Source organism: Trifolium pratense, linkage group LG3 (genome assembly GCF_020283565.1).
Source record: "Trifolium pratense cultivar HEN17-A07 linkage group LG3, ARS_RC_1.1, whole genome shotgun sequence".
Lineage (NCBI taxonomy): Eukaryota > Viridiplantae > Streptophyta > Magnoliopsida > Fabales > Fabaceae > Trifolium > Trifolium pratense.
In genome coordinates this window covers 22,014,301-22,040,063 of record NC_060061.1, presented here as the reverse complement: position 1 = coordinate 22,040,063, position 25,763 = coordinate 22,014,301, and the positions used below count along the sequence as shown (strand labels likewise).

Sequence of the window (25,763 nt, the reverse complement as noted above, 5' to 3'; positions counted from 1 at the left end):
AATTACAAAATTACCCCTATGAGAAAATCACATATATATTTAAAAATTAATTATTTTATTATTTATATTTTATTAATTTTATTTTATGTATTTTAAAATATATTTTATAAAATAAATCAGTAATTATTTTTTTCTTCTTATCCTATCCTACTCCAGCTCAAATTCAGGATAAAAATTATAACTGGAGAGACAGGATAGGATAAGCTTCATGATTAACTTATCATATCCTGCTGTATCACCAAACACTGGATTGCGGCAGGATATGATACAATTATCATATCTTATCTCTTATCCTGTGCACCAAACGAGCCCTAAGAGTACTTACAAAGAGTACTTACAAATATATTTACATTACCTCCCTCCAAGACACAATGGTTTTGACGTAATAGAAAAATATTTCGATTCTATTTTTTTTTTTCAAGTTTACCACACAAGCAAATCTTGTCTTGAAAAATGAAAGATAATTATATTACCAAAAAAAGAAAGATAAGGCATAAATAAACCTTCTTTATTGAAGTTTTTGAACAACCTGAGATTCCAAATTGCCAACCAAAGTTGAATGATTTTTTTTGTATTTTCTTTAATGAAACTATCTCTTAATAAAGTCATGTTTCTCACATTAAACAAGTTGTCGCATGTTCGACCTCTGATTCTTGCGTATGGAGAAAATTAGTTGCTTAGATATGTTCCCCGACAACGATTAATCACGGTGGAAATTTGTACCTATATATATAAATTATAATATTGTTAAAAAAAGTCTTATTTCTCATATATGTAATAAAATAAAAACATAATAATAACAAAAATGATGAAGGAGAGGAAGGAGGTGGAGTAGCATTAGCAATTGGAAACCTCTCCACATCAATTATTATCAAGCACACATCACATGGGATTTTCAAAGTCAAATTGAATCCATATACTGCTGTCAAAGATTACAAGTGTATAGTTAGGTAAGTTGATGATTAAAAATTGTCAAAAATGAAGTCCCTTCACATGTCCTTTTATTTTATGAATCTAAAAATTCAATGCACAACGTGATTTTTGTCTTCCTATAATCACTTTGTATATTAATTATTACTTCCATTTCTTTAGGAAAGACTGCACAGAACTTGCTACTAATATAGTATATGTACAACTAATTCAATCTGTATTTTGTACTATAGTTTCATTTATAACACAACAAAAGTGATTCTATTTGTAAAAATCAATTTTATGCTTGCATTAATTGCATTCAAGTAACACCTTGCAATGCAAACGTGTGTTAAATGACAAAAACATTAAGTACTGTGAGTTGTAATGTTCCTATGCAAGAGACATTGTATGAACATTACTGAGATTTTTCATAGATCTGAATCTAAATCAGTTAGGCCTTTTATGGATTTTTGTTACTATTTGATTCCTTGTGTCTCTTCAACTTTCAATATATATTGAACTAATCTGAAAGGTAGATCCAAATTCAAAAGTTCAAAAGAGCTTTTTTTCTCTTTTGTGAAAAAATCAAATCAAATGGCTACTACTATTCCTTTTAGTCCAACATCACATCACCAACCTCGCTCGAAAAGCTTGCCATCGAAACCGCACCCTTTAATCCTACAATGCAATCAACATTTAGCAAGTTTAGAGTCTTTCGATGAAATCAACACTTCATCGTTGTTCAGTCGAAAACTGACTGATCTTCAAGCCTTGCATGATTGCGTCGAAAATTTGGTGTTGTTACCTCTTACTCAACAAGTCCTTGTCAACGCACGTCAAGAGAAATGGACTGACGAGCTTTTAGAAGGGTCTCTAAGGCTACTAGATGTGTGTTCTGTAGCAAAGGATTCTCTAATTCATACAAAGGAATGTGCGCGCGAACTTCAATCGATTATGAGAAGAAAAAGAGGAGGCGAAATGGAGGTAACATCCGAGGTGAGGAAATTTTTGGCTTCTAGGAAGGTAGTAAAGAAAGCAATTCTCAAAGCTTTGGAGAATTTGAAGTCAAATGTGAAGAAAGGTAAAGGAAAATTATTATCTCCTAGCAATAATAAGGATCATGAAAAAGTGACTTTGGTTAGTTTGTTAAGAGATGTGGAAGTGATTACTCTTTCAATGTTGGAGTCACTTTTGATTTTTATCTCTGGACCGGCGCAATCGAAACCAAGTAATTATTGGTCTTTGGTTTCAAAGCTTATGATGCAAAACAAGAAGGTTTCTTCCACACAAGAAACTGTTATCAATGAGTTTTCCAATGTTGATGCTGCATTGCAGTCTTTTGTGTTTAATGTGACAAGAAAATCAGATAATGTCAATCATTTGCAGAATCAATTGGAAAATTTGGAGTCTGTTGTTCAAGTGTTTGTGGAAGCACTTGAACCTCTTTTTAAACGGTTTATTAGGATTAGAGTTTCCCTTCTCAACATCCTTAATCACTAGTTGTATAAATTTGAATTAATGTTTTGTAATTATGTCATGTCAATGAATCAATGAAATTGGCTTCTATTTTACTTTTAGAAGAAAATCATTCTCTAACTTTTTAAGTTACATATATTGTTTAATTTCTTCTGTTATTGTGTTTCTTTGCACATATGAAACCATTCTCCAACTTTTTATACTTTGATGCATCCATTTCATATTGAAAACTTCCTTTTTTATGGTTGTGAAACTTATATCATTGATTTTAATTTAAATACAGAAATCCCTTTAGAGAGGAAGGTATTTCAAATATTTGCCTCTTTTCATGTTTAGAGTTTAGGGTTAGTGAGTATTGAGTATCTAATGATATACTAATGACATAGGCCTACAACACTATATTATGGCTAATACTGATAATTGAGATTCAGCTTTTCTAAAGCGAACAACTTATTTAGGGTGTAAAGTGCAAATTATCAACGCTTGATTAACAAATCAATGGTAGATATTACAGTTAGATCATAATGTTCCTAGTGGAATCTTTGACCTCTCCCGACTGAATATAGTCTCGTAAGGTCTCACTTTGTGTAAAAAGTGTGTTTTCCTTTTTTCCTTGGCCTCCTCCCCTTTTGTTCTATCTCGCCAACAACTTTCCTAGCAGATTACTTTCCTGCCATAGTCCTTTGCTAGTTATTGTAGATATCGTGGTGGGTCTATCGATCTCGAAGTGACTCTTCTCTCCTGGTACGTGGACGTACATGTACCAAATATGAGTGAAACGGGTCAAGAGAGGGGAAGAATGAACTGAATATCAACACTATGACCAAGTGTGATGAAACTCGGTCAACATATATTTCAACTCTTTGAGTTTGGTCAGAGACAGACGAGATTTTACTGCGGTCCACAACCCCCAAGCGTGAAGCCTATAAAGATGAAATGCTTAAGGAATTTTGTTGACACACACATGAAGAAAGGCGAGGTTTTACAATGGTTTTAAATTAAACAAATCACGAGTTTGTTAAAATAACAACCCTTAATTTTCTTACATTACGCTCTAATTATTTGATGGTTGAGTGAGATGCTGAGAAATTTCGTATCCCTTTAACTTTCTCTCTTGTGCAACTTCACATACATTCAAATACATCTGTTTAAACCAAGACTCAATAAGACTGCACTGGTATAGAAAAATGGTAACATAAATTATCTTGAAAAAAGTAACAATACTCTTTAAAAAAATAATTATTTTGAACGTGAACTTCTGCAAATCATCATGCATCAATTAGTTTATCACATAATGAGACAGCTAACTGCAACAAACAAAATGATAACATAAATTAATAGGTGTCTAGCTGGGGACACTGCATAAACATCGCCACCAAGAAGAAGCTGAAGATCAAGATATCGACTTCCCTTGCCTTCAATATGTCCTGTTGTAGGAAGACAATTTCTGAGACTAAGATAATTTATGTTATAAAACAGCATCTTCTCATCTTCCAACAAAAGCTCCCTTTACAATGCATGCATTATGCATTTCTAAGTATAAAGTATTACATTGTAAAGATGCCATTTTGTAAGAATCAACGCGATTCACAAGAAAAATATTGAGGGATGCGTTGGAAGCTTGGTGCATGGAGAGCATTGCCAGATCATGGTGAGGTAGCTGAGATCCAAATCAATATGATAAAATTGTATACAGGTTAGGTGACATTTGAGGAACAAGAATATTCTTCTTGTCTCTCTTAATTGCTATATATGAAGTGGAAAAAAAACCAACCACATAAAACTCATTTTTGAAACAAACTCTTTTAAACCTTCTGACTTTCTGTTCTCTAAGAAGAAAAAATGGCAGTCATTGAAACAAACACAAAGAGCTCTCTACATCTTCGCAGCAACAGTTTACCCTCCACACCTCACCCTCTTCTATCACAATTTGAGGACAACTTGCAAAGGTTGAAGAGTTCTGAAGGTGCCTCTTCAGTGTCATCTTCTTCAATATGCGACAAACTTAATGGCATGCAGGATTTGCATGACTGCATCGATGACTTACTTCAATTGCCAGTTAAACAACAAGCCTTAGCACAACAGTGCAACGAAAAATCCGTTGATGAACTACTAGAAGGATCTCTTAGAATATTGGATATCTGTAGTACGGCTAAAGATTTCCTTTCGCTATCAAAGGAAAACATGCATGAACTACAGTCGGTCATCAGAAGGAGAGGAATCAAAACTGGATTGACACTCGAGGGTGTAAAATATTTGACTCTTAGGAAGAACATGAAGAAGCAAATTCGAAAGGCGTTGGTGAATTTGAAATCATTGAAGAATGAGTTGATTGCTTCTTCCTCACCTATGCTTGGATTCTTGAATGAAGCAGAAGCAGTCACCCTATGCTCATTAGAACATTTGTTTCTGTTTCTATTTATCTCCGATCCAAAAGGACACTCAAAGAACGGCAGATGGTCAGCAATATCTAAGCTGATGCACTCTAAAAGAGCAGTTTGTGATTCTCATGAATCAGAGACAAATGAATTTGAGAAGGTGGATGCAGCTTTGAAGTCTTCATCTACTGAAAATTTTCAAAATGATATGGAAAATTTGGAGATGTGCATTGAAGACCTGGAAATAGGAGTTGAACAAATCTCAAGAAAATTAATTAGAAATAGAGTTTCACTTCTTAACATCTTCAACCACTAATCATAGTGTATATATCAATTTTGCACACTCAATTTTCCCCCATGAGTGTTACATAACTGTACATGAATGTGATTGTATCTTCTTTTAATACTAATTATATGGATCAAATCCTTATTAGTCCTACATCTATCTATCTTGCAAAGTTCCCTTCAAAATTTAATCTTTCAATTTTCTTTTTCTTTTTCTTTCAAACAATCTTCACTAAAGTAAGAGAAAGGAAAGAGAAGTTAAATCAATAAAAAAAAAATCACTTCTAGAGTAACCAAATTATTCAAAGTAACTTATTAATATAATTCAATATTTATTCATTAACCTATAAATGTTAAGAGATTTCTATTACTATAGATTATGCCCATATGATCAAGGTCTATGTGATGGAATATCCTAGTTGTCAATCACAAAACTGGCATTAGGTTCATATTAAATAAAAAACCTTGCACATGTGCTCGAGTTTTATATATGCTAATAACAGCGATAACTAAGTTAGTTGCGTTTTATCTACTTAAGATCAGAGAATTAATACCAGAACAAGAAGATTCCTCTTGCTCCCAATTGATCCACAGAAAGCAGACAAGTTCAAATTTTGCATGATATTTTAGAATAGAAAGTAGCTTCTTCTGCAAACAAATGATATAATAGCCATTAAGTTGCATGAGTTAAAAATATAGGGATGAGTTGGAAGATGCACGCATGTATAGGAAACATTGCGACTTCAGCAAGAGAATAGCTAGGAAGCTGAGAACCAAATCAAGAAAATATAACTACTGGGTTGTTTATCTTTTCGTTCACACGTTTATAGCCTTATTTTAATGCATGGAAACAATAATGAAGTTCTTGTCTATTCCAAAAAGACATGCGCAGAAGAATTGCAGCCATTGGTTTATCCATCATAGCAGTCCACACACGTGCATGCATCAGATGAATTGCCTTATTAAATGCAAGTCTTTGATAGAATATGAATACTTGCATTGAAAAAACATAAAACTTGTAGTACATTTTATTGATCAGAGTCTAATACCTTATGAAAACTACAGGTTACGCATCTTCAATGGCCCGGTGCAGATGGTTTCTGATGAGGACAATCACGGCAGCAGATGTGCCTGACAGAAAAGCTGCAGAGAAGGGGTTATTGCCTTCGGTTCAGGATTTTGCAACACTTTCAACTTCAAGGGGGAAGATTGTGGAAAAAGTTTCTAACCCTAGTTAGAAACTGATCCTTTTCGGGCTTGATATCTGGATGATAAGGCTGTAACAGGTCGTTGATTCCGGAATGTTGGTGGTTGAACTCCATTGAGAGGGGTGCCTGCATACACTCCAACGGTCAAGTCAGTAGGCACCAAAGGTGATAGGTATTTAGGGTTAGATGTGACATAGCTGGCCTAGACCATAAGGTAGGCTAATGGTCAGTGCGGCATGATCCAGCGGCCCGCGTGTCCCAGCGAGTGTTAATCATGTGTGTTTTAGGGCATGGCCACCGTATAGTCCACTTAGTTAAGCATGGATCAGGTAACCCGGTCCAGTTCACGAATGAGCTCTGGCACAGTCCGGAATAGAAACCAAACACGTAACATAAACAGACATTAAAAAAGTCTAAAACAGACTTTTGTCCTATACTTTTGCTGATTCATTTTTTGGTGCCCTATTTCTTTTTTTTATTTTGGTACATTTTGGTGCCCTATTTCTAAATCTGAAAATATAGTCTCTCAATTTTTAAAATTTCATAAATTATCTCCACTACTTTAAAAATGCCAAGCTACCAAAACAAACATGTTTTTTTATATGCCCTTCACCAGTATGCATCAATTATTTTCTAACTTGTTTATGAGACAGAGAACTAACAACATGCCAAATGGTAGCATAAATTAATAGATGACTAGCTGGTGACATTGCATAAACATCGCCACCTAGAAGTAACCAATATAACAGTAGCTGAATATTATGACTTCCCTTATATTAAATGTTCTGTTGTAGGAAGACAATTTCATATGCTATTATATTATAAAGATGCCATTTGTAAGAATCAATGCGATTCTGAAGTAAAGTACTCAGGGATGAGTTGGAAGCACATTGCATGTGGACCATTACCAGATCATGGTGAGGTAGCTAAGATCCAAATCAAGATGATATAATTGCATACAGATTAGGTGACATTTGAGGAACAAAAATATTCATCTTGTCTCCTTTAATGGGTTGCTTTGTTTGCTATAAATATGAAGCGAGAAAGGCAACAGGAACACAAGTTTTAAAATTAACTCTTGTATACCTTCTGACTTTCTTCTGTTCTCTAAGAAGAAGAAAATGGCAGTCATTGAAACAAACACAGCGAGCTCTCTGCATCTTCGCAGCAACAGCTTACCGTCTGCATCCCACCCTCTTGTATCACAATTTGAGGACAACTTGCAAAGGTTAAAGAGTTCTGAAGGCGCCTCTTCAGGGTCATCATCTTCGATATGCAACAAACTTAATAGCATGCAGGATTTACATGACTGCATCGACAACTTACTTCAATTGCAAATTGAACAACAAGCCTTAGCACAGGAGTGCAATGAAAAATTTGTCGATGAACTACTAGAAAGATCTCTTAGAATATTGGATATCTGTAATGCAGCTAAAGATTTCCTTTCCCTATCAAAGGAAAACATGCATGAACTACAGTCGGTCATCAGAAAGAGAGGAATCAAAACTGGCTTGACACTCGAAGGTGTAAAATATTTGGCTCTTAGGAAGAACATGAAGAAGCAAATTCGAAAGGCGTTGATAAATTTGAAATCAATGAAGAATGATTTGATTGCTTCTTCCTCTCCTAAGCTTCGATTCTTGGAAGAAGCAGAAGCAGTCACCCTATGCTCATTAGAACATTTGTTACTATTTATCTCCGATCAAAAAGGACACTCAAAGCACGGCAGATGGTCAGCAATATCCAAGTTGATGCATTCAAAAAGAGCAGTTTGTGATTCTCATGAATCAGAGACAAATGAATTTGAGAAGGTGGATGCAGCTTTGCAGTGTTCATCTTCTGAGAATATTCAAAGTCATATGGAAAATTTGGAGATGTGTATTCAAGATCTAGAAATAGGAGTTGAACAAATCTCAAGAAAATTAATTAGAAATAGAGTTTCACTTCTTAACATCTTCAACCACTAATCATAGTGTATATATAAATTTTGCACACTCAATTTTCCCCCATGAGTGTTACATAACTGTACATGAATGTGATTATATCTTCTTTTTAATACTGAATATATGGATCAAATCCTTATTAGTTCAACATCTATCTATATATCTTGCACAGTTCCCTTCAAAATTTTATCTTTCAATTTCCTTTTTCTTTTAAATGTTCTTCACTAAAATAAGAGAAAGGAAAGAGAAGTTAAATCAGTAAAAAAAAATCACTTCTAGAGTCACCAAATTAAAATTATTAAAGTACTTATTAATATAATTTAAAATTCATTCATTAACCTATAAATGTTATGAGATTTATATTACTATACATTATACCTTATATGCTCAAGGTCAATTTGAATGCATATCCTAGTTGTCAATCACAAAACTGGCATTAGGTTCATATGATTAAATAAAAAACCTTGCACATGTTCTCAAGTTTTATATATGCTAATAACAGCAATAAATAAGTTAGTTGTGTTTTATCTACTTAAGATCAGCGAATTAGTATTAAAATTAGGAGCTACTATCATGCATTATATTAATAATGTACTAATTGTATTAATGCCAGAACAAGAAGATTCCTTTTGCTCCCAATTGATCCATAGAAAGCAGACAAGTTCAAATTTTTGCATGATATTTTAGAATAGTAAGTAGCTTCTTCTGCAAACAAATGATATAATAGCCATTAAGTTGCATGATCTGCAGAGATTGAAATTTTATATTAGCAACATGCAGTGATGCTGTTTATTCATGTGATGCCAAATTAAAAATATAGGGATGAGTTGGAAGATGCACGCATGTATAGGAAACATTGCGACTTCAGCAAGAGAATAGCAAGGAAGCTGAGAACCAAATCAAGAAAATATAACTAATGAGTTGGTATCTTTTTCGTTCACACGTTTATAGCCTTATTTTAGGGCATGGAAACAATAACCAAAGAAGTTCTTGTCTCTTCCATAGAGACATGCGCTGATGCGCAGAAGAATTGCAGCCATTGTTTTATCTATCAGAGTAGTCCACACGTGCATGCATCAGATGAATTGCCTTATTATTATCAACAAAAAAATGAATTGCCTTACTGAATGCAAGTTTTTTATAGAATATGAATATTTTCATTGAAAACATCATAATCATGGAAGTGAAGAGCAGAGTGAAACAAAGTATTAGTTGGATGGTTTCCTCATGTGAGAGACATCTCTAACAATTTTGTGATAATATTAGATCCACCTTAACCCACGTGGGGTTGGTCTAGTGGTGTTGGCTTGGGTCCTTGGAGTATGCTCCTCTCAAGGTCTCATGTTCGATTCCCCCTGGTGCCAATTTCGGTGGGCTAAGTCCATACTGAGCAAAACCAAACTATGGCTTTAAATGGGACCCCCGCAAGTGGGCGGTGGGATTGGTCCCCCCCTTGGATTAGTCGGTCCTAGGGCCAGATACCAAGTTTTCAAAAAAAAAAATATTAGATCCACCTCTTGATTAATTGGCTTAAATTGTTTTTCCTTTGGCTAAATTAATCAATTCAAGTGGCGCTATCAATTTTCTATTGCTTCATACGTCAAGTAGATCTATATTTCGTACAAGAATAAATGAATTCTCATGAAACCGCATCGGAGCTCAAATGCAACTATGGAAGTAACTAGAAGATAAACCTTGTACAATTTATTGATCAGAGACTAATACCTTAGGAAGATAACAGGTTGCACGACTTTGATGGATCGGTGCAGATGGTTTCTGATGAGGACAATCACGGCGGCAGATGTGCCCAACAGAGAAGCTGCAGCAAAAGAGTTATTGCCTTCGGTTCAGGATGTGGCAACACTTTCAAGTTCAAGGGGGAAGATTGTGGAAAAAGTTTCTAACCCTAGTTACAAACTGATCACTTCGGACCTGAGATCTGGATGATAAGGTTGTAACAGGTCATTGATTCCGAACCGTTGGTGGTTGAACTCCGTGGAGAGGAGTGATACCTGCATACACTCAGATGATCAAGTCAGTAGGTGCCGAAGGTGAGAGGTATTTAGGGTTTGATGTGACATACCTGGCCTAGACTGTAAGGTATGCATATAGGTGGAGGATTAGGGTTTTGGAGAACCTAGAACCATCTCTTGGACACCTGTCCGTAGGCTGATGGTCAGTGTGGCATGATCCGGTGGTCCGCATGTCCCAGGGAGTGTTAATCGTGTGTGTTTTAAGGCGTGTCTACCGTACAGTCTGCTCAGTTAAGCATGGATCAGGTAATCCGGTCCGTTTCACGAATGAGCTCTGGCCCAGTCCGGAATAGAAACCAAACACGAAAACATAAACACATATTTAAAAAGCCTAAAACAAACTTTTTGTCCCATATTTTTTTGGTTTACAATGAGCTGGGGATCGAACCCAGGACCTATTTTGTTGATTCATGTTTTTGGTACACTATTTTTAAATCTGAAAATATAGTCTCTAAATTTTTTAAATTTCATGAATTATCTCCACAACTTTAAAAATGGTAAGCTACCAAAACAAACATGTTTTTTTATAAGCCCTTCTAATTTTCAAATAACAAACATCACAAGAAAAGGCTACAAATAATTATTGATCACCTCAGCTTGGAAAAATTATTATTTTGAACGTGAAGTTCTGCAAACCAGTATGCATCAATTACTTAGTAGATGTATAGCAGGGGACACTGCATAAACATCGCCACCAAGAAGTAACCAATATAACAGACAATTTCATATACTATTATATTGTAAAGATGCCATTTGCAAGAACCAATGTGATTGTGAAGTAAAATATTCAGGGATGAGTTATAAGTATCATGCATGTGGAGCACTACCAGATCATGGTGAGGTAGCTAAGATCCAAATCAAGATGATATAATTGCATACAGATTAGGTGACATTTGAGGAACAAAAATATGCTTCTTGTCTCCTATAATTGGTTGCTTTGTTTGCTATAAATATGAAGCGAGAAAGCCAGCAGAAACTCAAGTTTTCAAATAAACTCTTGTATATATACCTTCTAACTTTCTGTTCTCTAAGAAGAAAATGGCAGTCATTGAAACAAACACAAAGAGCTCTATGCATCTTCGCAGCAACAGTTTACCCTCCGCACCTCACCCTCTTGTATCACAATTTGAGGACAACTTGCAAAGTTTGAAGAGTTCTGAAGGCACCTCTTCAGCTTCATCTTCTTTGATATGCGACAAACTTAATAGAATGCAGGATTTACATGACTGCATCAATAACTTACTTCAATTGCCAATTGAACAACAAGCCTTAGCACAAGAGTGCAATGAAAAATCCGTTGATGAACTACTAGAAAGATCTCTTAGAATATTGGATATCTGTAGTACAGCTAAAGATTTCCTTTCGCTATCAAAGGAAAACATGCATGAACTACAGTCAGTCATCAGAAGGAGAGGAATCAAAACTGGATTGACACTCGAAGGTGTAAAATATTTGGCTCTTAGGAAGAACATGAAGAAGCAAATTCGAAAGGCATTGGTAAATTTGAAATCAATGAAGAATGAGTTGATTGTTTCTTCCTCACCTATGCTTGGATTCTTGAATGAAGCAGAAGCAGTCACCCTATGCTCATTAGAACATTTGTTACTATTTATCTCCGATCCAAAAGGACACTCAAAGCACAGCAGATGGTCAGCAATATCCATGTTGATGCACTCTAAAAGAGCAGTTTGTGATTCTCATGAATCAAATGAATTTCAGAAGGTGGATGCAGCTTTGCAATCTTCATCTACTGAAAATTTTCAAAGTGATATGGAAAATTTGGAGATGCGCATTCAAGATCTAGAAATAGGAATTGAACAAATCTCAAGAAAATTAATTAGAAATAGAGTTTCACTTCTTAACATTTTCAACCACTAATCATAGTGTATATATCAATTTTGGACACTCAATTTTCCCCCATGAGTGTTACATAACTGTACATGAATGTAATTATATCTTTTCTTGTACTGAATATATGGATCAAATCCTTATTTGTTCAACATCTATCTATCTTGTTCAGTTCCCTTCAAAATTTTATCTTCAATTTCCTTTTCTTTCAAATATTCTTCACTAAAATAAGAGAAGTTAAGAGAAGTTAAATCAGTACAAAAACAATTCACTTTTAGAGTCACCTAATTAGTAAAGTAACTTATTAATATAATTTAATATTTATTCATTAACCTATAAATGTGACTATAGATTATGCCCATATGATCAAGGTAGATGTGACTGCATATCCTAGTTGTCAATCACAAAACTAGCATTAGGTTCATAGGCTAGGAAGCACTGACACTCCTCAGATTAGGTGTGTCCGTGTCGGACACGTGTCGGTGTCCGTGTCAGACACCGACACTTATGATTACACTAAATTATGTTATTTTTCCAAATTTTTATCGGTGTCGACGTGTCAGTGTCAGTGTCCGTGTCGTGTCCGGTGTCCGTGTCTGTGCTTCATAGTTCATAGGATTAAATAAAAAACCTTGCACATGTTCTCAAGTTTTATATATGTTAATAACAGCGATAAATAAGTTAGTTGTGTTTTATCTACTTAAGATCAGCGAATTAGTATTAAAATTAGGAGGTATCATGCATTATATTAATAATGTGTACTAATTGTATTAATACCAGAACAAGAAGATTCCTTTTGCTCCCAATTAATCCATAGAAAGCAGACAAGTTCAAAATGTTGCATGATATTTTAGAATAGTAAGTAGCTTCTTCTGCAAACAAATGATATAATAGCTATTAATTATGTGTTTGGTTCTGCGGTGGACAGAATTGATTTTGACATAATTAAGTTTGACAAAATTGATTTTGATAGAATTGAGTTTGATAGAATTGATTTATGTTTGTATATATTCACACAAAAGTGAGTTGAACAAAAAATTTGAGTGTAAAAATCAATTCTAGAATGAGAAGCTACAATTTCTAGCTTCAAGTAGAATCAATTCTGGAGCCAGAATCAATTCTACTTTTGAGAAACCAAACAAGCCAGAATCAATTCTACGGGTCTAGAATCAATTCTGGCTGCTCCAGAATTGAAACCAAACATACACTAAGTTGCATGATCTGCATACACTCCAAAGATCAAGTCAGTAGGCACCAAATGTGAGAGGTATTTAGGGTTAGATGTGACATAATACCTGGCCTAGACCATAAGGTAGGCTTATATAGGTGGAGGATTAGGGTTTTGGAGAACCGAGAACCATCTCTTGGACACCTGTCCTAGGGACAGGTGTAGGCTAATGGTTAGTGCGGCATGATCCGGCGGCCCGCGTGTCCCAGTGAGTATTAATCGTGTGTGTTTTAGGTCATGACCACTGTATAGTCCGCTCAGTTAAGCATGTATCAGCTAATCCGGTCCAGTTCGCGAATGAGCTCTGGCCTAGTCCGGAATAGAAACCAAACACGTAAACATAAACACACATTAAAAAACTCTAAAACAGACTTTTTGTCCTATATATACTTCTGCTGATTCATGTTTTGGGTGCCGTATTTCTAAATCTGAAAATATAATCTCTTAATTTTTAAAATTTCATAAATTATCTCCACTACTTTAAAAATAGCAAGCTACCAAAACAAACATGTTTTTTTTATATGCTCTTCACCAGTATGCATCAATTATTTTCTAACCTGTTAATGAGACAGAGAACTAACAACATGCCAAATGGTAGCATAAATTAATAGATGACTAGCTGGGGACATTGCATAAACATCGCCACCGAGAAGTAACCAATATAACAGTAGCTGAAGATCATGACTTCCCTTATATTAAATGTCCTGTTGTAGGCAGACAACTTCATAGACTATTATGTTGTAAAAGATGCCATTTGGTAAGATCAATGTGATTCCAAAGTAAAATATTCAGGGATGAGTTGGAAGATCCAAATCAAGATAATGTAATTGCATACAGATTAGGTGACATTTGAGGAACAAAAATATGCTTCTTGTCTCCTTTAATCGGTTGCTTTCTTTGCTATATATATGAAGCGAGAAAGCCAACAGAAACTCAAGTTTTCAAATAAACTCTTCTATACCTTCTAACCTTCTGTTCTCTAAGAAGAATAAAATGGAAATCATTGAAACAAACACAAAGAGCTCTATGCATCTTCGCAGCAACAGCTTACCCTCCGCACCCCATCCTCTTGTATCACAATTTGAGGACAACTTGCAAAGGTTGAAGAGTTCTGAAAGCGCCTCTTCAGTGTCATCATCTTCAATATGCAACAAACTTAATAGCATGCAAGATTTGCATGACTGCATCGATAACTTACTTCAATTTCCAATTGAACAACAAGCCTTAGCACAAGAGTGCAATGAAAAATCTGTCGATGACCTACTGGAAGGATCTCTTAGAATATTGGATATATGTAGTACAGCTAAAGATTTCCTTTCGCTATCAAGGGAAAACATGCATGAACTTCAGTCTGTCATCAGAAGGAGAGGAATCAAAACTGGATTGACACTCGAGGGTGTAAAATATTTGGCTCTTAGGAAGAACATGAAGAAGCAAATTCGAAAGGCGTTGGTGAATTTGAAATCATTGAAGAATGAGTTGATTGCTTCTTCCTCACCTATGCTTGGATTCTTGAATGAAGCAGAAGCAGTCACCCTATGCTCATTAGAACATTTGTTACTATTTATCTCCGATCCAAAAGGCCATTCAAAGCACAGCAGATGGTCTGCAATATCCAAGTTGATGCATTCAAAAAGAGCAGTTTGTGATTCTCATGAATCGGAGACAAATGAATTTGAGAAGGTGGATGCAGCTTTGAAGTCTTCATCTACTGAAAAATTTCAAAGTGATCTGGAAAATTTGGAGATGTGCATTCAAGATCTAGAAATAGGAGTTGAACAAATCTCAAGAAAATTAATTAGAAATAGAGTTTCACTTCTTAACATCTTCAACCACTAATCATAGTGTCTATATGATTCTTGCCACTCAATTTTGCACCATTAGTGTTACATAATTGTACATGGATGTGATTATATCTTCTTTTTTTATACTGAATACAACTATCTAGGGATCAAACCCTTGTTACTTAACACCTATGATCTATATTTCTTGCTCATTTCCCTTTTGAAAGTCTTTTCTATCAACTTCCGGTTTTCTTCGAAATATTCTCCATTAAAATAAGTAACTCTTGATAATACTATGTCATGTTGCTAATATTAACTCTTGATAAATTTGTTTTTCTCTTTTTCGTAAAAAGTTAAATGAAGGATGAAAAAAGAGTTGTAAAATAAAACAATTAGAGTCCTCTGCAAATTAATTATGCCCACATGAGACTCGAGGTCAACTTGAATGCATAATCACAGTTGTCAATTTCAAAACTGTCATTAGGTTTATGATTAAAATAAAAAAACCTTGCACATGTTCTCAAGTTTTATATATGCTAATAATAGCGATAAATAAGGTAATTATGTTTCATATACCGATGACCAGAAAGTTAGTATTAAAATTTGGAGCTAACATTAAATAATAAATATGAAGTTGAGGACACTACAAAATATAGCTATGATAATGTAATAATTTCAATAATACCAAACAAAAAGATTCCTCTTGCATCCAATTGATCCAATGAAGGATGACAAGTTCAAAGACTGCATGCCATTTTTAAATAGAATAGCTTCTTCTTCTGAAAACAAATGATATAATAGCCGATAAGTTGCATGATCTGCAGAGATTGAAATTTTATATTAGCAACATGCAGAGAAGCTGTTTATCCATATGGGATGAGTTGGAAGATGCACACGTGTATAGGAAAGATTATATAATTGCTTTAAATTACTTTATATTGATCATTGTTATGATTCTTCATATTAATTTATACCTAACTATCTATTTTTCTTGATCAAATGTTCAAGGTACATGGTTGTCAAATCAGAGCTCATATCTCATATCTGTTAATCATCAAGCAGTCTTATTTTTGAAGTTCAACATGAAATGAGATGCAACAAAGTCACATAAATTGGTGATGATGATTCATGAAGATCTTAGGTCTCTTTTTCACTCACACGCTTATAGCTTTATGTTAATGTATGGAAACAACAACTTATGCAGTTCCTGTCTCTTCAAAAGAGACATGTGCAGAAAAATAGCAGCCATTGTTTGATCCATCACAGAAGTCCACACATGCATGCAGATATATTACATTATTGAATGCAAGTTTTTGACAAAATATAATTTTTGCATTGAAAATATCAGTCATCTATCTTATATTTCAAACATTTTTTAACCCATTCATAGTTTTTTTTTTTTTTTTTTGAAAACTTGGTATCCGGCTCTTGGACCGACTAATCCAAGGGGACCAATCCCACCGCCCACTTGCGGTGGGCCCATTTAAAGCCAGAGTTTTTTCTCTGTATGGACTTAGCCCACTGAAATTGGCACCAGGGAGAATCGAACCTGAGACCTTGAGAGGAGCATACTCCAAGGACCCAAGCCAACACCACTAGACCAACCCCAAGTGGGTTAACCCATTCATAGTTGATGTGAAGCTAACCACTATCAAACTAAACCAGGGTGAAACAGACCACTACCAAACCAAACTAGGGCTCTGATACCACTTGTTAGGGAGTCTAAGGAGCACCAAGAGTAACAACATTAGATATATGGATCACCACTCAGATATTCAACATTCACCTCATTTATAGTCAATGTGGGGCAACCACCCGCACAAACCCAACAAGTGTGAGTGTCTATATCCGGACCAGTAACACCGCTGCCCGGGTAACCGCTCATCACACCCGGACCACGGTCGGGCATGCTGTTGTAGTCGGCCGCACCAGCTCCATACCCGGACCTCTTCCTGTCATATCTGAACAGGTAACACCGCTGCTGGAAGTACCTGTTAGGTCCTAATTCAACGTGTTTTTGCACGCCATTAGGTAGAAGGTAGGGAATCCCTAAATTGTAAAACCTAGAGCTGCTGATACCATATGTAGAAAGAAATGGAATAATACTTTCACATGTTATTATTACAGTTTTGGACTGTATATGTTGGGAAAAGAATTAGAATCGTAGTTGTCTCATGAATTAAGAATAATAATGAGAGAATCAGATAAAAGTAAAAATGGAAAGAATAAGGTAAAAAAAACACCTTCACCTATGCTTGCATTCTTGAAATAAGCAGAAGCAGTCAGTGTGTGCTCATTAGAACATTTGTTGCTATTTATCTCTGATCCAAAAGGACACTCAAAGCACAGCAGAAGGTCAGCAAAATACAAGTCGATGCCTTCCACATGAGATGGTTCTCCCTCTTTTTCCTCCTCATCATCACTAACAATCTCACCATTACTCACTCTTTTGAACATGTTCATAGCAGAAAGATCAGTATTATTGTACTCGTCTCTCTCCCAACCCAACTTCATACATTCTAATTCTAGCATGAAATCACTCCACATCTTGTCAAACTCAATTTCCTTAGAAGTTATAAGATTGTCCCAAAAATCATCAAACTCCTTCAAATTGGCGGACAATTTAAGATCGTCTTCACCCTTGTTAGAATAATATTACGATTTGCTTTGAATGACAAGCAGGGGTAGGTTCTTCAGTTTTCTTCTTCTCCTTAGCCTGGGGATTGTCCTCGTCAGTGGAAGCCATTTGTACAATCCCTGTATCACCTGCTAACAAAAATACAAGGAACAAAAAAGCAATGTAATTTTTCATAGCATACGATACAAGAAATTTGCACTTACATATATGTGCAGTTAACCCATTAAGGTTCTTTCCAACGGCAAATAAGGTAGGAACTACTCAAGAGGTTGGTGAATTCAACTACTTACTTACTTCTTTATCTTCTTTTTCATCAAATTCTCCAAATTCCAAACCGCATATCAATATAAGTGAGACCGCGAGCTTGTAAAAATGTACGTTCGAAGGAGAGTTTAGTGTCCCTATTTATTAGACTATTTTTTAACTAGCAATGGTAAGGGGGTTCTTTGTAAGGAGAGTTTGCCACTCATTTGAATCCCACAAGGCTCGAAGGATTATCTTCTGCAGTTACGTGCAGAGGATACCCGAGTTACACCAAATAAAAAGGGTCGTGCTAACCGGTGCCCCGGGGCACCGGTTAAGGAAACCAAAAAAAGAAAGTTTTGAAAAGCTAATGTTCTATATAAGCTTGTTGTATTTTTCATCTATGTATAATTAAAGATTTAAATAAGGAATTAACATTCATGATATTAATATTTGATTAAATAATAGATATGAAATTGAGGACACTGCAAAATATAGCCATCATTATACATGCACTGTATTGATACCTGAAACAGAAGATTCGTCATGCCCCTAATTGATCTGCTGAAGGCAGACAAGTTCAAAGACTGCATGCTATTTTAGAATATAATAGTTGCATGATCTGCAGAGATTGAAATTTTATATTAGCCAAATGCAGAGATGCTGTTTATCAATGTATAGTGCCAAGTTAATTGAGTTGGTCTCTTTTTTATTCACATGCTTATAGCTTTATTTTAGTGCATTGAAACAATAGCTAATGCAGTTCTTGTCTCTTTAGCAGAGACAAGCGCTTCAGAATTGCAGCAATTGTTCTATCCATCAGAATCATGGAAAATATCAGAATTGCAGCAATTGTTTTGATAGAATATTAATATTTGCATTGAAAATATCATAATCATGGAAGTGAGAGAGCAAACTGAAACAAATTATAAGTTGAACAATGAAACAGTAGGTCTGATTAGCTTATTACAAAATACATTTGAGTCACTGCTGCAGTTTATCTCAGGGACAACAGAATCAAAGTCAAGTACCAGCTGGATTTTGATTTCCAAGCTAATGCAGACCAAACAAATTGGTAAATGAATTTGAATTTGCCCAACTTGATGAAGCATTGCAATCAAACAAATTTGAAAACATGATAAGGCCACAAAAACCAGTTGGAGAAACTGCAGCTGCTTATTCAAGACTTGGAAGAAGGCTTGAGTTTTTTTAGGCGTTTAATTTATCCATGTGCTGCCAAGTTAAAAATTCAGTGATGAGACGGACGCAGAATGCATTGGAATCATTGTCGCCTTTGGCAGATAATAACTAGGAAGCTGATAATCAAAGAAATATAAGGTAGATTAAACCACTGAAACATAGTCTCTAGTTTTCATTTCTTGAGGGCAGACAAATATTTTTCTTGTCTCCATTATTCGCTTGTGTGCTATATGTGAAGGTGGACTAAACCACTGAAACGTAGTCTCCACTTTAAAGAAACTCTACATTTTATCACCCAACCTTTAACCCTCTCGTGTTCTAGTAAGAGAAAATGACAAAGAGGTCTCTGCATACTGGCTGCAATAGGTTGCCTTCTGTGCACCTCATCCTTTCATATCAGAATTAGAAGAGCATTTGAAAAGATTGAAGGTCTCCATTTCTAAATTCATATATGGCTTAACAAATCGTAATATTTTAAACATGCACACATGCATGTGGCACAAACTTAGCCGAAATATGTATCAATATTCATCAAATGCAAGGCCGAACAAAATATCACGTATTATCCAGAACTAGGGGCAACGTTATGCCAATAAAACCAAAAGAAATTCAAAGTCGGTTTCAAAACTAATTACACATGCTAACTAGAGGTGTTCATACGTCGTTCAACCTCAAACTTGGGAACATTATGTTTGCCTTTGATTTCCCGTAGTTGGACTGTGCACCAGCATGAGACGGTTCTCCCTCTTCTTATTCTTCTTCCTCCTCATCATCACTAACAATCTCACCATTCTTCACCACTTTGAGCATGTTCATAGCAGAAAGGTCGTCGCCTACAGAGCTTAGCAAGACCGCTTGAGCTTGAGCATTTTTGAAACCGAGTTTATACTGTGCAGTGCAAAGCTCACTGACTACCTTTTCCAACTCAGCTTTCTTCGTCAAAGCAAGTTTCAATCTTGGGATAGATTCTTTGGCTGTCCTCTTTTTCCTCTTCTCCTTAGCCTGGGAACGATTGGGGAGGTCCTCGTCAGCATAAGACAATGGTACATTCCCCTCTGGCAGAATCTCACCTACTAAGTACTAACAAAAAATACAAGGATCAGAAAAGCAATATAATGCTTGAGAGCATACGATACAAGGAATTTGCACATGCAAATTAACCCATTAAGGTTCTTTCCAACGGAAAATAAGGTAGGCACCACTCAAGTTTGGTGGATTCAACTATTTATTTACTTTATTTTCTTTTTCATCAAATTCTCAAAGCTACAAACCTCATATTGAAATAGGGCCGTGGGTCAAAGTGGTTTTGATATCAAATTCTTTTTTAGCAGGTACATAGTATTTCAAAAGGCCTTGAAAAAAGACCATGTATTTGAGTGCAATTGAGTCAGAGTCACATTCATCATGTACAGCATTGCTTTTGAACTCAATAAAAAGCAGATTAAGTCCAAGCCGGCTAAAAAAGGTCTCAAACAATTTACAGATATACATATTCTCCTTTGTGATCATCAGTGTGTCACGTTCGTCCTCTTTGCACGACAGACTCCAAATGAAACCTAAAGAACACCCACTGTTAACCAGATATATAGATTCCATCATCGTGGTAATATTAATATCCTCGGATCGAAGGTACACAGATTCATAATCTAACACTTTGGGTTTCACCAATGAACGGTAGTCCAAATAATCAAAGGATGAATTGTTGTCCTTGATCAAACAATTGGCCGCAAATCAGCCTCCCCAATCCTCATATAGCTTATTAGAGTATCTATTTTGACAGATATCGTGCGGTTATATCTTATGCGCGTTCCACTCGACAATTATTAGACAACCCGTTGCCAAAAATGGGGATATTAATTACAATCAAAATTACAAACATATTATGTTATCTATACATTGAATAAGCTTGCATTTTGGACTTAAATAATATCCCAATTTTTTTTATTTTTGTATTAACCCTCTACTTCTTAGGGGAAGGGGGCCGGTAATCCAAAGTTCAGCCATAAGGTAAGAAGAGTCTGGCCAAGAATTGTTCCCATCGGGAATCGAACTCAGGTTCTCCCGAACAATTTGTACCATGAGGAACTCATTAACCACTCGAGCACAATATCTTAGTTTAATCTACCAATTTTTTAGCAACAACAAAAAAAGTACATCCTCTCATAAAAATAGTAGAGAACTAAAAAACACAACAGTCAACAAAAAAAGTCTTACAGTTGTGTAGTGGAACAGGTTTTCCAATCACATAATCACATTTGAAGCTTGCGATCTCTAGCTCCATGATGATAAGAACCCTATTTGTTAAATAATTAATTAACCAATAAATAAGACAATTAATAAATGGTAAGCTTATAAGTTAATAATTAATTTGACTCAATTAACTCACTTTCGGTTCTTGAATTGGCTGAAAAAGTAGTGAGTAAGCGCAACAATGGAACCTATCTTCAATTTTCCATATTGAACCAATTCTTCCAGTTTCTTGGTGATAAATCCAACGATACAATGGGAACCGTCAGAGAAAGTAAGGCCACGGTACCCGTCGACAGTGCCGGCTAACGGCGGTGTCTGCAACGGCTTCACGTCGATAACTTGCAGTACCACCTGATTAAGCCTTTCACCATCGTCACTGCAAATTCCCAATATCCCTCCTTCCGTCAGCATCACTTTCGCCCCAATTAAGAAACCCTAGCTTTGTTTGATCGATTCAGATTTTGTTGTTTGAGACTCAGAATTTGAATTTGAATTTGAATTTGAATTTAAATTAAAACGTATAGTATATAGTATATTATATATTAGCCATAAAATGACATTTTTTTCAATTTATTTTTCCCGCTCATTTAAGTGCCATGCTCACATTCTATGCTTATTAATTAAGAGTCAGAAGTAAATCTCAACCGTTTAAACCAATTAATCAGACGGCTTAGATTTATTCACTTAACACTAGCACGTGATCATCTCTCCCAACTTTCATCTTTGTGATTACGTTATATTTCCTCTTCCCCACCGTCAATACAAACCTCCTTTTACCCACCATCAGCAAATCTCATCTTCAATTCACGTCAGACGACTTGCTATCGATTGTTATTGACCCACTGTCACAATCCGTTGTTTATAACAGGACACAAGCAGCATCACTGTTCACTGTCCAGCATCGTTTTGATGGAGATCTTATTCATCATCGTCTTCCTCGCTTAACCACCGGAAAGGGTTTATCCCTCTCCTCCGTAGTCCCTCTCCCTCGTCTGTCGTTGAAGCTTACTGCGTATTCTTATATGCGAGTGTTTTAAGTTTCCAATTTTATGATTTTTGTTTTATGTTCTTTCTCCTCGAAAGATTAAAGTTTTAGATATTTTAGGGAAAGCTAATCGATTATTGGAGTATGAAACAATTTTGTACAATTAAGAGACTACAATAAGACATTATGTGCTTTGAAGGAACAAATTTTGTTAGCTCGGGATTTTTTGTCTGGCTCCTCTTTCTTGGTGTTTCTTCCTGGTTTTTTCAAATTGGCTTTGTGATATCATGAAGTAAATTACGTGGGTTTATTTCTCTTCTCTCATGAATGATGAATATACATGGTCATTAGAAAACCAGATATTACCGACGTGATGACGACGACGTCCTCTATTTTTTGGCGGTGGGGCAAAATCTCAAGAGAGAAAGAAAAGAGTGAAAAAGTCACGTGGTGATTTCTTGGTTAATTTTATATTTTTTAAATCAAATATTTTGAGCCGTGTGATTAATTGGTTTTAATGGTTGAGATTTGGTGTCAAACTCTGGTGTCAATAGATCATAACTCATTAATTAAATATATAAAATATTAACATTGTGTTCCAAAATTGTCATAAATATACTTGGAACACAAAAGTAAATGGTGAATTAAAATGAAGGTAAAATAGAAAAAAAAAAATTTAAACATTATTTTAATTGGTGATTTTTATTTAGTACTACCAATTTTTCCTTATCTAGTATTGGCCTGTGTTAATTGTGTTGTTCTGGATGCTATCAAGGTGTGTGTTGATTGGTTTATACAGAGTACAGTTAGCTGTATCAATCAACAACTTAGGAGAAAAAGATTTGTGTTCTAAAGGGCTTGAAAAATAATTTTAAAACCAATATTTATTAATTCTATTTAAATAAATAAGCCTCATTTATAAATTTGTCTAAGGCCTCCATATGTATTGGGTCAGTTCTGTTATAGGAAGTTTATATGAATCATTCAAATTTAATATATTATATGTATTTCAAATTTAATCTTTGTTGTTACAATACTTCCAAAATTAAAAACATATTAATAAAAAATATTCAATTATCATTCTTTATAAAAGATGTGTTGAAAAATCACCCAATTTATATATGAAAATATTAAGAAAAAATAATTTAATCAATTGTAGAATAGCAATATTCAAAATTTTGAGATAATGGGAATTGGAAAAGTCTTTTAGGCTTGGTTAAAAGAGATCATTAATGAGAGTTAAAAATTACAAAATAAAATAAATAAATAAATAATATGAAAGTGGTTTAGGCGGGATAATTAGAAGTTAGGAGGAAAACCTTGTTTTCTGCCTTAATATATAAAGGATAAAGGATATATAAAGGATTTTTTTTTACAATGAAGCTCCTTTGATGAGAGAGATAATTTTCATTTCTCTACGATTCACATTACATATTGGGGTTTGTTTGATTGCAAATTTCACAGTTTTTGACTTGGGAAACAAAATAGATATGTTGACAGTGGGTATGGTGGAGTCGTTATTTTTTAGAAGAAAGCTACTAGATATTGCCACAAGTTTGGAGGAAGATGAGAAGTTCAATCCAGACAATAATACAAAAAATAAAATAAAACTCTCCACAAGGAAATTCAGTCGCCAAGTAAAGGTTTAAAAATGAGTGATGTGGCATTAAGTGAATAGAGTGTGTTTAAAAGGGTGTGACCCAAACATTACTCTTCATTATTAATAATAGTAGTAGTGTAATTTTTGGATGGCGGTTGGAGCTTTGTGTCGGTGGAACTTCGCTGTGAACCTCCAAAGTCTGTCAGCACCACCACTTTTAAAATTAATTAATTCAAAAATAGTAATATTTATTGGACCGGGTGTGGATATGAAAATTTTACCAAGGCCCAACAAGAAGTAGCTCAATACGATCAAATCCACAATTTTGAATAATACAAGGCGGGATGAATAACGAGGGCGCCAACATCTGAAAACTGTGGCGCTAAGTGAGGAAAAATATCTCTGGTGCAAATTAATAAAAATTCCTATAAAAAAACATGTTTTGGGCCAGTGCAAATTTAAACATGTTTTTTATATTGGGAATTAATAAAAACATGTTTAAATTATTTAAAGTTTGACACCTGGTTTTAATGGTTTAAAAAATAATCCTAATAATTTAGACATGTTTTATTAATTCCCAATATCAATAATATTTAAATAATTTGTATACTATAAAAAAACATGTTTTGGGCCAGTGCAAATTTTCTCCACCCTATCCATTTTTTCGCGCGCCCTACAAATTTATCAAAATACTTTCAATCGTTAAATTCTCATTTTCGTAACGTCCGTTACTTAAGTAGGGGAAATGTAAAAGAAAAAGGCGTAGGACGCGCGAGTAACCAATACGCTGGCAAAACGAAATCTCAATAAAATATGTTTTAGGGTTAGTAAAAAAATCTGTTTTGGGCTTATTTTTACTCAAAAATGGTCTTGTGCTGAATTTAATCATTTGATTCACTAGAAGAGTAGAAAAAAAACTATTAAAATGTTTTTAAAATATTTGTAAAAAAAAAAAAAAAACCTTAAATGTAGTTTTGGCCCTCAAAGTTTCACAATTGCTTAATTTTGGCCTCCTACGTTTCAATTGCTTGATTTTAGCTCCCTAAGTTTCACAATTGCTCGATTTTAGTCCTCCAAGTTTCAATTGCTCGATTTTAGTCCCCCAAGTTTACCCTTTTTGCATTTGGTAGCCCCCGTTGAATTTTTTGATTAAAAATTGGTTATGTGGCATTTTAAAATTAAATAAGTATTTAAAAATAAATAAAAATAGTTTTTTTTAAAACTAAATAATAATTTTTTTTATTATATGTAGTTTATAAAATAATTTTGTTATATAAAAAAGTAAGAAAAAAATTTATGAACTATTTTTTAAAAACTTTGTAAACTTTTTTATAAATAAAAAATAATTATTAAACCTTTTATTAAAAAAAAACAATTTTTAATACATTTTTATAAAACCAAATATTATTATTTTATAATTTTTTAATTAAAACATATTTTTAATTTTTTTTTAAATGTCACATAAGCAATTTTTAGTCAAAAAAAGTCAACGGGGCTAGCAAATGCAAAAGGGGGTAAACTTGTTGGGCCAAAATCGAGCAATTGAAACTTGGAGGGCTAAAACTGAGCAATTGTGAAATTTAGGGGGGTTAAAATCAAGCAATTGAAAAGTGGGGGGCCAAAATCAAGCAATTGTGAAACTTGAGGGGTCAAAACTGTATTTAAGAAAGAAAAAAACCAAATGCATACAATGATCATGTAAGTTTTGTGTTTGTAACAAATAAATTCATTAAGTTCTTTACGTAATAAATA

At 34.6% G+C, this 25,763-nt stretch overlaps 8 protein-coding genes across 12 annotated transcripts; 5 read left to right on the top strand and 3 right to left on the bottom strand.

The window, feature by feature from the left end:
- The first annotated feature begins 1,261 nt into the window (after positions 1-1,261).
- Positions 1,262-2,473, top strand: LOC123917329. Its single transcript, XM_045969018.1, has one exon. The coding sequence runs from the start codon at positions 1,507-1,509 to the stop codon at positions 2,410-2,412; it is 906 nt and encodes a 301-aa protein (XP_045824974.1). The 5' UTR covers positions 1,262-1,506; the 3' UTR covers positions 2,413-2,473.
- Positions 2,474-4,074: 1,601 nt separating this feature from the next.
- On the top strand, positions 4,075-5,180 carry LOC123917330. Its single transcript, XM_045969019.1, has one exon. The coding sequence runs from the start codon at positions 4,231-4,233 to the stop codon at positions 5,080-5,082; it is 852 nt and encodes a 283-aa protein (XP_045824975.1). The 5' UTR covers positions 4,075-4,230; the 3' UTR covers positions 5,083-5,180.
- A 673-nt stretch (positions 5,181-5,853) lies between these two features.
- Positions 5,854-7,736, bottom strand: LOC123917337. The gene is made up of 2 exons (XM_045969030.1): positions 7,346-7,736; positions 5,854-6,385 (listed from the first exon to the last, which is right to left on the bottom strand). The coding sequence occupies exons 1-2, from the start codon at positions 7,572-7,574 to the stop codon at positions 6,282-6,284; spliced, it is 333 nt and encodes a 110-aa protein (XP_045824986.1). The 5' UTR covers positions 7,575-7,736; the 3' UTR covers positions 5,854-6,281.
- LOC123917334 lies at positions 7,606-8,315 on the top strand. The gene has a single exon (XM_045969024.1). It carries the CDS (start codon positions 7,723-7,725, stop codon positions 8,224-8,226), a length of 504 nt encoding a protein of 167 aa, XP_045824980.1. The 5' UTR covers positions 7,606-7,722; the 3' UTR covers positions 8,227-8,315.
- Positions 8,316-11,246: 2,931 nt separating this feature from the next.
- Positions 11,247-12,343, top strand: LOC123917332. The gene has a single exon (XM_045969021.1). The coding sequence runs from the start codon at positions 11,274-11,276 to the stop codon at positions 12,111-12,113; it is 840 nt and encodes a 279-aa protein (XP_045824977.1). The 5' UTR covers positions 11,247-11,273; the 3' UTR covers positions 12,114-12,343.
- Positions 12,344-13,711: 1,368 nt separating this feature from the next.
- On the top strand, positions 13,712-15,360 carry LOC123917331. The gene has a single exon (XM_045969020.1). The coding sequence runs from the start codon at positions 14,305-14,307 to the stop codon at positions 15,148-15,150; it is 846 nt and encodes a 281-aa protein (XP_045824976.1). The 5' UTR covers positions 13,712-14,304; the 3' UTR covers positions 15,151-15,360.
- Positions 15,361-15,550: 190 nt separating this feature from the next.
- Positions 15,551-18,347, bottom strand: LOC123917336. Of its 4 annotated transcripts, none has more exons than XM_045969028.1 (3): positions 18,028-18,347; positions 17,345-17,861; positions 15,551-15,913 (listed from the first exon to the last, which is right to left on the bottom strand). In XM_045969028.1, exons 2-3 carry the CDS (start codon positions 17,640-17,642, stop codon positions 15,771-15,773), a joined length of 441 nt encoding a protein of 146 aa, XP_045824984.1. In that variant the 5' UTR covers positions 17,643-17,861; positions 18,028-18,347; the 3' UTR covers positions 15,551-15,770. The 4 variants fall into 4 exon arrangements, with proteins under 4 accessions (XP_045824984.1, XP_045824983.1, XP_045824982.1 ...); XM_045969027.1 differs by having other exon boundaries at positions 15,560-15,913; positions 17,339-17,864; positions 18,024-18,347; XM_045969026.1 differs by having other exon boundaries at positions 15,560-15,913; positions 17,339-17,861; positions 18,024-18,347.
- Positions 18,348-18,977: 630 nt separating this feature from the next.
- On the bottom strand, positions 18,978-21,943 carry LOC123917333 (replication protein A 70 kDa DNA-binding subunit C-like). Of its 2 annotated transcripts, none has more exons than XM_045969022.1 (3): positions 21,563-21,943; positions 21,391-21,470; positions 18,978-20,249 (listed from the first exon to the last, which is right to left on the bottom strand). In XM_045969022.1, exons 1-3 carry the CDS (start codon positions 21,835-21,837, stop codon positions 19,927-19,929), a joined length of 678 nt encoding a protein of 225 aa, XP_045824978.1. In that variant the 5' UTR covers positions 21,838-21,943; the 3' UTR covers positions 18,978-19,926. The 2 variants fall into 2 exon arrangements, with proteins under 2 accessions (XP_045824978.1, XP_045824979.1); XM_045969023.1 differs by having other exon boundaries at positions 18,978-20,246; positions 21,563-21,905.
- Positions 21,944-25,763: the final 3,820 nt, after the last annotated feature.